Source organism: Somniosus microcephalus, chromosome 4 (assembly GCF_052327205.1).
Source record: "Somniosus microcephalus isolate GS21.2 chromosome 4, FLI_Smic_1.0, whole genome shotgun sequence".
Classification (NCBI taxonomy): domain Eukaryota; kingdom Metazoa; phylum Chordata; class Chondrichthyes; order Squaliformes; family Somniosidae; genus Somniosus; species Somniosus microcephalus.
This window is the reverse complement of record NC_140990.1, coordinates 333,542,730-333,555,339: the sequence shown is the minus strand read 5'-3', so window position 1 is coordinate 333,555,339 and position 12,610 is coordinate 333,542,730. Positions and strand designations below refer to the sequence as shown.

The 12,610-nt window shown below is 42.6% G+C and overlaps 1 protein-coding gene across 4 annotated transcripts in view; it reads right to left on the bottom strand.

Moving 5' to 3' along the window:
• ptpn4a (protein tyrosine phosphatase non-receptor type 4a) overlaps nt 1-12,610 on the bottom strand; it is a 264,046-nt gene that overhangs the window by 191,050 nt on the left and 60,386 nt on the right. For all 4 annotated transcript variants that reach the window (XM_085986873.1, XM_085986872.1, XM_085986874.1 and 1 more), the window contains one exon: nt 7,014-7,168. In XM_085986873.1, the coding sequence (XP_085842999.1) occupies nt 7,014-7,168 (155 nt within the window). The remainder of the gene's footprint in view (nt 1-7,013; nt 7,169-12,610) is intronic.

The window sequence follows — 12,610 nt, the reverse complement described above, 5'->3', positions numbered from 1 at the left end:
TTCTTTGTACTGACTCGAGAGCAAGTATGTCCTTTCTTAAGTATGGACACCAAAACTGTACGCAGTATTCCAGGTACGGTCTCACCAATACATTGTACAACTGAAGCAATACCTCCCTATTTTTATATTCTATCCCCCTAGCAATGAAAGCCAACATTCCATTGGCCTTCTTAATCACTTGCTGCACCTGCATACTAACCTTTTGAGTTTCGTGCACCAGGACCCCCAGATCCCTTTGTACTTCAGTACTTTCCAGTTTCTTGCCATTAAGATAATAACTTGCTCTACGATTTTTCCTGCCAAAGTGCATAACCTCACACTTTCCAGTATTGTATTCCATCTGCCAAATCTCTGCCCACTTACTTAGCCTGTCGCTGTCCCCTTGCAGGTTTTTTTATGTCCTCCTCACTCACTACTTTCCCTCCCATCTTAGTATCATCTGCAAACTTTGATATGTTACACTCGGTCCCCTCCTCCAAATCGTTAATATAGATTGTAAAGAGTTGGGGACCCAACACTGACCCCTGCGGAACACCACTAGTTACTGATTGCCAGTCTGAGAATGAACCATTTATCCCAACTCTCTGCCTTCTGTTAGATAGCCAATCCTCTATCCATGCCAGAATATTACCCCCAATCCCATGATTTTTTATCTTAAGCAATAATCTTGTGTGGCACCTTGTCAAATGCCTTTTGGAAGTCTAAATACACTACGTTCACTGGTTCCCCTTTATCCACCCTATATATGTTACTTCCTCAAAGAACTCCAGCAAATTTGTCAAACATGACTTCCCCTTCATAAAACTATGCTGACTTTGTCCTATTAAATTATGATTATCCAAATGTCCTGTTGCTCTCTCCTTAATAATGGACTCCAAAATTTTACCTACCACAGATGTTAGGCTAACCAGTCTATAGTTTCCAGCCTTCTGTCTACTGCCCTTTTTAAATAAGGGTGTTACATTAGCAGTTTTCCAGTCTGCCGGGACCTTTGCAGAGTCCAGGGAGTTTTGGAAAATTACCAATGCATCCACAATCCCTATCGCCACTTCCCTCAAGACCCTAGGATGTAAGCCATCAGGTCCAGGTGATTTATCCGCCTTGAGTCCCATTATTTTACCGAGTACCACTTCCTTAGTGATTTTGATCGTGTTTAGCTCCTCCCTGGAGAGAGAGTGGGGGGGGGGGGGGGGGGGAGAGAGAGAGAGAGAGGGGAAGAGGGAGAGGGAGAGACTGGAAAGTAGTATGCCTGGCACCCATTCCAACCAACAGACTCAAAATATTACTTCTAAAAGGTGATGTATGTGGATAACAGAATAGAAGTCAACTTTGTAGGAACCAGAATATACAGCCTTGTATTACTACAGTGCAGGAAAGCTTGAAAAATATCTGGTTAGCATGGAGAAAACATTTTGGCAAAGTACAATGTCCCTTCAGGCACTAGCCACTTCTCTATGTTCCTTATAGAATGCCCTTCCTGTACTATACACATCATAATACATAGCATGTAGTACCCAATTCTTTCAAGACCCTAAAACTTCTTGGATGAATCGAATACAGAATTTTGTTGATTCACAGACTTGTCCGTTAGGCCAACATAAGACACAGATGACAGATTTGTGACCAGCAATAATCAGGGAGACAATATTTAGCCACTGGTACATCAGCACGCCCAATGGCAGCATGGCTACATGTAACTAAATGAAATATTTGGGGGGAAATTGATTGGCTCAGGTCAGAATGCACAAGACTGGAATCAATGGAAGGGAGAGTTTAGGAATGAAGAAGGTTGGATATAGGGAAGGGCAAGGCCATGCAGGGATTTAAACACGGAGAATTTAAATTTAGAATTTTTGGAAAGTTTACATTGGAAGGAGCAGGAATAGGTGACCATCATAATGAGGGCCCATAGTGGAGGAATAATGATCAGGAAATAAATTAGCAGAACTGTAAAATGACAACGGATTTTTAAAAAAAGGAACTTTCAAAAATCAAAGTTGCAAGAACATCCTTTTTATTCCAACAACTTTTGAATATTTTGTGTAAACAGCAAGCACAGATATTACAGGTCAGTAATTTAAAAGGGAATTACTGAGCTGGACTGTGATGACAGAAAACCGTTAGAGACAGTCAGGAGCCCATGGACAAGTCAATATCAGCACAATCAATTCCCACGTAGTCTGGCTAACCTTTCGGAGCCAGGACCACACTGGCATCATCAACAGTTGCTGCTAAAACAAACAGATGTGTCAAAATTAGACGGAACAAAATGTTTTCAATAACTTGGGGCCCTGATGGTGAAACTAACAGATGATGAATGTGAGAGACTCTTGGGAGACTGCAGTTTGGTCAGATTTTTATAAACTGAATCATAATTTATACAACTGTAGTTTTTTTTTCCTTTTTGTGATCATATTCCATTGCAACATAGAAAATATGTCATCTCAACACTATACGTGTCCATAACAGCTTTTATCTCAAGGTCACACAAGAAATATGACACACAGCAACCAGTGCTGCACTTAAAGCTTCCCCTTCCTCGTGCTTCAGCCAAAATTGTGTTTTTTTTCTTCTCACTTAAACATGGAATCCTTGCAAGGAGAAAGCTCCACTAAGTTAGTCACCCTCTAATGTCTCATCAGGTGGTCATTGTTCAGGTTCGATCTTGAACGATGAATGTCAACTGGCTATTCAATTGTAGGCATATCACAGACAATCCTAATTCTCTCTTCTCAATGTCCACACATTCACAATTCTGGCAGAGGTCACTGTACGGTGACCTGGAACGGGAATCCTGATCGATTTTCCCCCTTCCTGACCTCGGGGCTTTTAGGTTAACTACAGCGCATCCAACACCAGCGTGGCTCAGTTCCTGCGAGGCAGCACAGAAACTGCGACCTTTCCTGGTCTGTATGGTTCAGTATCTTACAGGTTAAAAAGGTCTTCAAAATATGGGAAATTTTGGATTCACGATCTGGGCACAAGATTAGAGAATTCTGGGACACAGTTTAAAATTAAGTGTGTCAAAAGAAAATAAGAAATTGAGCATGTTTTAGTAAGAGGGTGATGGAATTGTGGAATACAGGAAACTTTTGAGTTATCCGGAGGCGAACCATCCGGCAAGCTGGAGCCACCGGCAAAAATCAGGAGCCGTTTTTTTATTCTTTTCGTTTCTTTTCGTTGCTTTTTTTGAACAGTCAAGCTGTGCAAGGTCTGTAGCTAAGCAACAGCTTCAGCTAGAGACGCTAGCCGACTGTTTAGAGGCTGTTGCTAAGCAACAGGGTTTGTTGATTCATACGGAGATGAAAATCTCCGTATGTTTCAACATTAGCGCTGGAGTGTACGGCACTTGAGTATACGGCAGCAGCTCGGTCCCGTCGGTGCCGGATAGCACAAAGTTTCCTGTACATTAACAGTGGGGGAGGTGGGACAAAAACCAAAGCAGTTTAACCAAAGCATGGATTAATTCCCATTAGAAAAGGGAATACAGAGTTTTTAATTCCACAATCACGGAGCAAACTGATGGGAAGTCTGGAAGATGGACCAATGGTCTTCTGCCCAAAATATTACTACTGCTATAAACTTCAGATTTCACAAAAAGCCTAGCAAATCACATTAAAAAAAAAAAACTTTCAAATCAAATTGGAATCCCAAGACTAACTTCAAATCTTTCTTGAAAGCAATCCCAAATATATAAGATTAGAAGAACAGGCTTAAAGGTTCCTCGCTATGATTTAATACACACAAAACAATAGTAAGCCAAAGAATACCCACTGCACATCCCTCAGAATTCATACTGCTCCATATAAATTCTTTTGAAGAAATGCACAGATGAAGTTTGGATTTCTAGATTTAGAATGTAATTTGGTCCAGAGCACTCAAGTGTACAAAAGACAATTGAAATAGAAAAATATACAATAAATGGGAATGAAACACTTCCCTCCTGACACCTCATTTTCCTTCCATTATTACTGTACAACCATTCTCTGGCTTGCTTTTTTAGCAATAGTACACACTGCAAGGGGCAGGAACATCCCCACGCCTTTTTACAAATGATAAAACCACCATTTATTGGCACTGTAGCAGGCACAGCTATACCAGCATCCCATCATTGCTCAATTTAGCAGCAGTAATGGAAAGAAAGGTAGCAAGGGGCAACAAGGTCAAAGTGATGATGCAAGTGGGATTTGAGAAGCGATTACCACAATTTACCTTTTATGTATTAGTGCGCTCTGGTCACCGCTAGCTGTTTGTAACGTGCTTCTGGACCACCACTTTGGTACAGCTCTTGCTTTTTGGAACATTCAAAACAAAAATACACCAAAGCACTGAAGATTTTATTCTGTTCGCTTCAAATTGAATTTAAATGACATTGTTTTTCTTTAATCAAAATCTATTGAGATGCAAGATCAACTAGAAAATTTATAAGAGGAAAACTGCTAGTGTCCGGAGTGGCACATGAGCTGCTTTAATTATTCTGGAATACACGATATAGAATGTGAAAACCCCTTTATCCTCCAGAGCACTAGACTGTAATTTCTAGCATCTGATGCCATGATGTTGCGGGGGGGGGGGGCGGAAAGCAGAATCAACAAGGAAAGCACATCCATTCTTTAGTCAAAATTAGGAAGTCACACAACACCAGGTTATAATCCAACAGCTTTATTTGAAATCACAAGCTTTCGGAGCGCTGCTCCTTCGTCCGGTGAAGTGGAGAGAAGCATATAGGCACAGCATATATAGTCAGAGAAAACTGCCAGATGATTACAGGTAATCTTTCTAACTGCCCTTTATCACACCTCGGCAGAGAGATAATCACAGCAATCAAAGGTGTGAATGGTGTCCAAACAGGTCAGTCAGGAAAACATTACATCAAAGATCAATGAGGTGGGGTCACAAGGGGTCAAATATTGCAGATGCTGGGGGGCTGTATGAAAAACAGGAAAAAAACACAAAAAACTAAAAACTTTGCTGGAAATCACAGCAGGTCCGGCCGCATCTGTGCAGAGAGAACAAGCCAACAGCGACTCGAGTCTGGATGACTCTACGTCAGGTGGGGTTACATGTAGCGTGACATGAACCCAAGATCCCGGTTGAGGCCGTCCTCACGAGTGTGGAACTTGGCCATCAGTTTCTGCTCGACGATTTTGCGTTGTTTTGTGTCTCGAAGGCCGCCTTGGAGAATGCTTACCCGAAGATCGGAGGCTGAATGTCCTTGACTGCTGACGCCCTTGTAAGAACGGGATATGACGCTCGACTCGTCGATCGACAGTTCCGACGGGCCACAGTGAAAAATCGCATAGACCTGCTCAGAAGACAAACATGAGACACAACCAACATGAGACACAACCAACAGAGTACCCTTCGTCGTCCAGTACTTCCCCGGAGTGGCGAAACTACGCCATGTTCGCCGCAGCCTTCAACATGTCATCGACGACGACGAACACCTCACTAAGGCCATCCCCACGCCTCCACTACTCGCCTTCAAACAGCCGCCTAACCTCAAACAGACCATTGTTCGCAGCAAATTACCCAGCTTTCAGGAGAACAGCGACCACGCCACCACACAACCCTGCCACGGCAACCTCTGCAAGACATGCCAGATCATCAACACAGATACCATCATCACACGTGAGGACACCAGGTACATGGTACATACTCATGTGACTCGGCCAACGTTGTCTACCTCATACGTTGCAGGAAAGGATGCCCCGGAGCATGGTACATCGGCAAGACCATGCAGACACTGCGACAACGGATGAACGGACACCGCACAACAATCGCCAGGCAGGAGTGTTCCCTCCCAGTCAGGGAACACTTCAGCAGTCAAGGACATTCAGCCTCCGATCTTCGAGTAAGCATTCTCCAAGGCGGCCTTCGAGACACAACGCAAAATCGTCGAGCAGAAACTGATAGCCAAGTTCCACACTCATGAGGATGGCCTCAACCGGGATCTTGGGTTCACGTCATGCTAATTGTAACCCCACCTGACGTAGAGTCATCCAGACTCGAGGCGTCATTGGCTTGTTCTCTCTGCACAGATGCGGCCGGACCTGCTGTGATTTCCAGCAAAGTTTTTAGTTTTGTGTGTTTTTTTCCTGTTTTTCATACAGACCCCAGCATCTGCAACATTTGACCCCTTGTGACCCCACCTCATTGTTCTTTGATGTAATGTTTTCCTGACTGACCTGTTTGGACACCATTCACACCTTTGATTGCTGTGATTATCTCTCTGCCGAGGTGTGATAAATGGCAGTTAGAAAGATTACCTGTAATCATCTGGCATTATTCTCTGACTATATATGCTGTGCCTGTATGCTTCTCTCCACTTCACCTGACGGAAGGAGCAGCGCTCCGAAAGCTTGTGATTTCGAATAAAGCTGTTGGACTATAACCTGGTGTTGTGTGACTTCCTACATTTGTCCACCCCAGTCCAACACCAGCATCTCCACATCTTAGTCAAAATTGTTCACCGTCACTGTGCAATCACTTCATCCTCATGCGTATAGTCGTCTTCTCCAAACAGAAACAAGTATAATTAAAGTTTAATGATCAGCTACAGGAGTTAAACACGTCTGGTAATGTACGAGGACACATTTCATTATTTTTTTTAAAAAGTCAGATTTTGTACTAGTTGCAACACTGAAAACTGAAACATTACCGCTAGTTCTCAGTACAACAACACTATCCTCCTCCAGCTGGTAGTGCAGGTTGGTCTAGCCTACTGCAATTTCTTCGCTCACCAACACAGTGCTGTTTTCTATCAACTCTTTCTCTTATACTTCCAAAAAGTATATTTCATTCCCTGAAATTAGAGCACTGCGCCAAAATAGTGAAATTAAAAAATGTAATGGACAGAACTATGGCGTACATATTTTTTCTTCCACAGAACCAATCTTTTCAGCATCACCATTTGTTCTGCTCTCTTTCACAAGTTTTGCCAAAATCATTGGCTGGAAAGCCAATAGTAAAAAGTTCGCCTCACATTCAAAGAAGAATTTATATCAACTTACATTAATCTTGAAAGCTTGAACAGTGTTATCCAGGAGAAGTATGTTGCACACCACTTCTGTGTGTTGTCTGTCTCTAGCCAGTTCTGATGCACGTACATTGTAAGTCCTGCCAGCTGGCAACCGGAAGCGCGATGTCATTACTGTCCACACAGGGTCTACAAAAAAAAAATTAGTACTTAATACAAGGAAATTCTTCAGATTCTTTCAAAAAATACATTTCAGGATTAGCAATAGTTCTAAATTAATTCGCCAAAAACAGTTAATTGCCTGAAATAAATTAAGGTACAAATGTCACTGCCAACCACAATACAACAATCAGCTATTGGAGCTATTAAATAACAAAGATGCGTGTAGGAAAACAAGATCACATTGCATTGAGGCAAAATGCCCCCCGCATCAATTCTTCAAATGGTTGCCAGTACTTTGAAGTTAAACCAACAATGTGGTAATTTTAGAGTACTATTTCTGTCCCTCAATGCCTTTTTGTCGCTAGAAATATATACTTCGGTTCCCCTGATGGTTTAAGTAGGTAAATGCACTGACTTGTGTCATAGAAACATAGAAGATAGGAGCAGGAGTAGGCCATTCGGCCCTTCGAGCCTGCTCCGCCATTCAACGAGATCATGGCTGATCATCCAAATTCAGTACCTTGTCCCTGCCTTCTCCCCATATCCCTTGATTCCTTTAGCCTCAAGAAATATATCCAACTCAAACAGATCCCAGGTTAGGATCATAGAAATTTACGGCACAGGAGGCCATTCGGCCCATTGTGTCTGTGCCGGCCGAAAAAGAGAGCTATCCAGCCTAATCCCACTTTCCAGCTCTTGCTCGTAAACCCTGTAGGTTACGGCACTTCAAGTGCCTATCCAAGTACTTTTTAAATGCAATGAGGGTTTCTGCCTCTACCACCCTTTCAGGCAGTGAGTTCCAGATCCCTACCACCCCCCTGGGTGAAAAAGTTTCTCCTCGACTCCTCTCTAATCCTTCTACCAATTACTTGAAATCTATGCCCCCTGGTTATTGACCTCTCTGCTAAGTGAAATAGGTCCTTCCTAGACCCCTCAATTTTATACACCTTAATTAAATCTCCCCTCAGCCTCCTCTGTTCCAAAGCCTATCCAATCTTTCCTCATATTCTCCAGTCCTGGCAACATTCTCGTAAATCTCCTCTGTACCCTCTCTAGTGCAATCATATCTTTCCAGTAATGTGGTGACCAGAACTGTACGCAGTACTGCAGCCGTGGCCCAACTAGTATTTTACATTCCTGATTGGTGCCGAGTTAGATTATCTCAGTCAAGACTCACATGAAAAAAAAGTAACAAAAAGCAACCATCAAGGAGCCAAATCAGAGGAGGGGGGGGGGGGGGGTAGAAAGAGATATACAGGAAACTTTACGATATCCGGCACCGACGTGATGCCGATCTATGAAAACTTCCAGATAGACCAGCGCTAATGTTGAAGGATACGGAGGTTTTCATCTCCGTATCTGACAAACACTGTTGCTTAGCAACAGCTTGTAAACAGTCGGCCCGTACCTTGGAAGCGTCTCTGTAGCTTAGCAACAGCTTCAGAGAGGCTTTCCAGAGACTGACTGTTGGAAAAAATGCCAGAAGAAAAAGAAAGAAAAAAAACCCTAACAAAACGGCTGCTGATTTCTGCCGTTAGGTCGAGGTTTCCGGCCATACAAGCTCCGGATAAACCAAAGTTTCCTGTAGATCAATACACTTCACACAAAATGTCACCTGGAATATTTTGCATGCTATTTTCAGGCTACACTGATGCATATAAAAAAGATGTTAATCAACTGGAAAAGAATTTTAAAAAGGTTTTCCAGTTTAAAAATGCTGAAGAAATCAAATGCAAGAAATCCTCATGTTAACAAATGGTCACTTCAACTGTACAAAGTCCGTCAGACAATGTAACAGAACAGAAATCCAGGTAGCCACCCAAACTTCATAGGCAAGGGAACCTTTTTTGTAGAAGTGGCAATAAAGGGAATAGCATAATTAGGAATAAAAGCAGATGTAAGAAAAACAATCTCATAAAATAGTTTTAACATTAAAGTGTAAGGCAATTATTCCGCTATAATACAGGAAACTCTATTATCCGGCACCAACGGGACCGGCGTGGTGCCGGTTTAATCAAAAAGTCTGGATTAGAGAGAGATATAGTTAAAAGGTACGAGAGCTCCGTACACAGCAACAAATCCAGGCTTCCCTGTTGCTTAGCAACATGTGCAGGAACTCTGGCCACAGACCAAGCGTCCCTGTTGCTTAGCAACAAGTGCACGAACCCCAGTTACACAGCCACAGATCCAGGAACTGCCACTAATATGAAGTAAAACTTACCTGAACCTACTCCTGAAATTTGGCGGTTAACAGAGATTTCCGGTTATTGAGGTGCCGGTAAATTGAGAGTTTCCTGTACATATACTATTAAAGATGTCAAAAAATGCACAGACCTCTTAACCAACCAGCATGGTTACGCACAATATCCTATTTAACCAAATGGCTGTAAATAATTTCAAGTGCTTGCTTATTAAATGTGAACCTGTTCCCTCGAGTCATGTGTACTGCAGTGAGGACATGCATTAAAGTTCAACTTCCAAACTATACGAACAGTGGCCCAGCTGCTTTGGGCTTACTTTTTGGATCTCCCTGCCTCTGTAGCTTTCTCACAAACTTTAAAAACTTCCTCAAAACCTCTCTTCAACCTAGCCTCAGTCACTCCTCCTAATGTCTCCCTCCCCAGTTCGGCAGATAGTGTGGGTAGAATAGATATTTGAAGGAATAGGTGGCTGAGCGCTATTAGTTTCTTGATTGGCCAGAGACTGCAGAATCTTCCAATCCTGTACGTTCCTACGTCCATATGATATCCCAATTTGAACCTTTATATTTGCATTTCTTTATACGGAGGGCGATAAACATCAATAAAAGTTGGCCAGTGAACTGACTTTAATTTTAAAATTTCTAGACACAAAAAGGAGACCACGCTGGTGATTCCAAGGCAAAACCAAAATAATTCATCCTCCAAGGAAGGATAGAACTGGATGTTAGACAGACTGGACGCAGGGAGGATGTTTCCCCTGGCTGGGGGCTCTAGAACGAGGGGTCACAGTCTCAGGTTACAGGGTCGGCCATTTAGGACTGAGATGAGGAGAAATTTCTTCACTCAGAGGGTGGTGAACCTGTGGAATTCTCTACCACAGGAGGCTGTGGAGGCCAAGTCACTGAATATATTGGAGATGATACTGTAGATAGATTTCTAGACACAGGGGGCATCAAGGGGTATGGGGAGAGAGCGGGAATATGGTATCGAGAGAGAGGATCAGCCATGGTCATACCGAATGGCGGAGCAGGCTCGAGGGGTCTACTCCTGCTCCTATTTTTCTATGTTGCAAGATTAGTTTTCTATGGTGGCGGTGTACTTGACTGCAGTTGGAATTCTTGCACAAGTTAATGAATTACAGTTATCAGCAAAAGCAGATCTGGGAATTAGTGGATGTGCTCAAATACACACTGTATACACTTGATTTAATGATTAGTAAACTCCTGTCCTAACAAACTCTAAACTTGAGATTTCTCCTACTTGAGCATCCAATGCTGAGTCGAGGCTGCTCACTCAGAATGTTAGTAAATCGATGCATATTTTTTTTCCAATCAACAGCAAGAATGCCAAACACTGAGCACACTCAATTATCTCCAACCAATAAAAACAGTGCAAAGTACATGCCATAAGCAGGCCAAAAACAGAAATGCTGAATGCTTATTGCTACCCGCTTTACTAAGTTACTAACGTTCCTCAAAATAAAAACAAAAACAGATGCTGTGTTGCACATTTGTTGCCTGCCTAGGGACACCTTTAGTGAGAAAGGGTGGAACAAGCTATTGAGACACCCATCTACAGGAAACTTTGGTTTATCCGGAGGTTAACTGTCTGGAATGCTCGATCCACTGGCAAAATTCAGGAGTCGGTTCAGTAAGTTTTTTTTCTTTTCGTTGCTTTTTTTTCCCCACCAGTCAGGCTCTGCAGGGTCTAGCTAAAGCTGTTGCTTAGCTACAGAGACGCTTGCAAGCTACAGCCGACTGTTTAGAAGCTGTAAGCAACAGGGTTTGTTGCTAGATACGGAGCTCAAAAGCTCCGTATGTTTTAACATTACCGCTGGTTTGTCCGGCAGTAGCTCGGTCCCGTCGGTGCCGGATATCAAAGTTTCCTGTAATTACAATAGTTCTCAACAGAACATCGAGCCAATTCCAAATATCCCCACAATTATTTTAAATGGCTCTTGGTATTACAAATGTGAACCTGAAATGGCCAACTAATGCTATAATAACTTCACTGGAAGAGGAAACATTTTTTTGAAAATTAAAGTTTACATGAAACAGTGACGGCTGCTTTTGTATTGAGCAAACTAAGCAAATAGGCAAAGTTAAATGTCCAAGACTGAAATAAGCAGAAAGAGACAAAGTGGTCATGGTGGTTAGGGAACGCCAAGTTCGAGTTTTAAAAACCTATAGGATTGTAGAGGCGGAACCACATATAAAAAGAGAGTTGGGGTGTGGAATGGAGAAATTTCTAGATTTGGAACAGGAGACATAACGGATACAAAACAAAATGGGGGTGGGAGTGGAAAGAATTTCCCAATAGTAGCTGCCCTCCAGTACCTAGTCCATTCTTTGGACGACAGAAGTCATCGCACTCATGGCAGATCACCTGGCATTTTTATAAAATTACACCTCAACTGCAAGTTCTTCGGCAGGGCTAACTTCCAAATGGACAAATTCACCATTTCTCTCGCACAATATCAATGGGCTGTAATCTGGAGAGTACTCTGCCCGATTCCCCATCCATCAACCCCCACTGCTGGGTACTGAGGCCACTCCAGCTAGGATCAGCTAATGAGGAAAAATAAAATCATGGGGAGTAACTTACTAGATTTAATATAATCAAATAAAATGGTAATGGGGAAAATAATGAAACTGAAGATAGCTAAATCTCAGGACCCGATGATATCCAACCCAGGGTATCAAAGGTGGTGAGGGAATTGCAGATGCTTTAGTTATGATCTTCCAAAACACTCTTGTTTCAGGAATTGTCCCCTTGGATTGGAAAATTGCCAATGTCACTCCATTATTTAGGAACGGTGGGAGATATAAACCAGGAAATTATAGGCCTATTAGTCCAACATCTAGTTACTAGAATCTATTGTTAGGGACAGAGTGGCTGAGCACTTGGACAAATATGAACTGATCAGAGAGAGCCAGCATGGATTTATAAAGGGCAAGTCGTGTCTAATTAATCTAGTTGAGGAAGCTAGTGTAGTAGATAAGGGAATGTCTATGGATATTATCCAGAAGGCATTTGATGAGGTTCCGCACAAGAGACTGCTAGTAAAAATGAAAGTGCATGGTATTGGAGGCAACCTATTGGCACGGGTAGGGAATTGGTTAGGAGAGAAGAGACAGAGCAGGGATAATGGGTATGTACTCCAATTGGCAAGGTGTTGACTAGTGGTGTCGCCCCAGGGATTGTACTGGGGCCTCAGCCTTCCATCACATATATCAATGATTTAAATGAAGGAAGAGAGTGCCATATA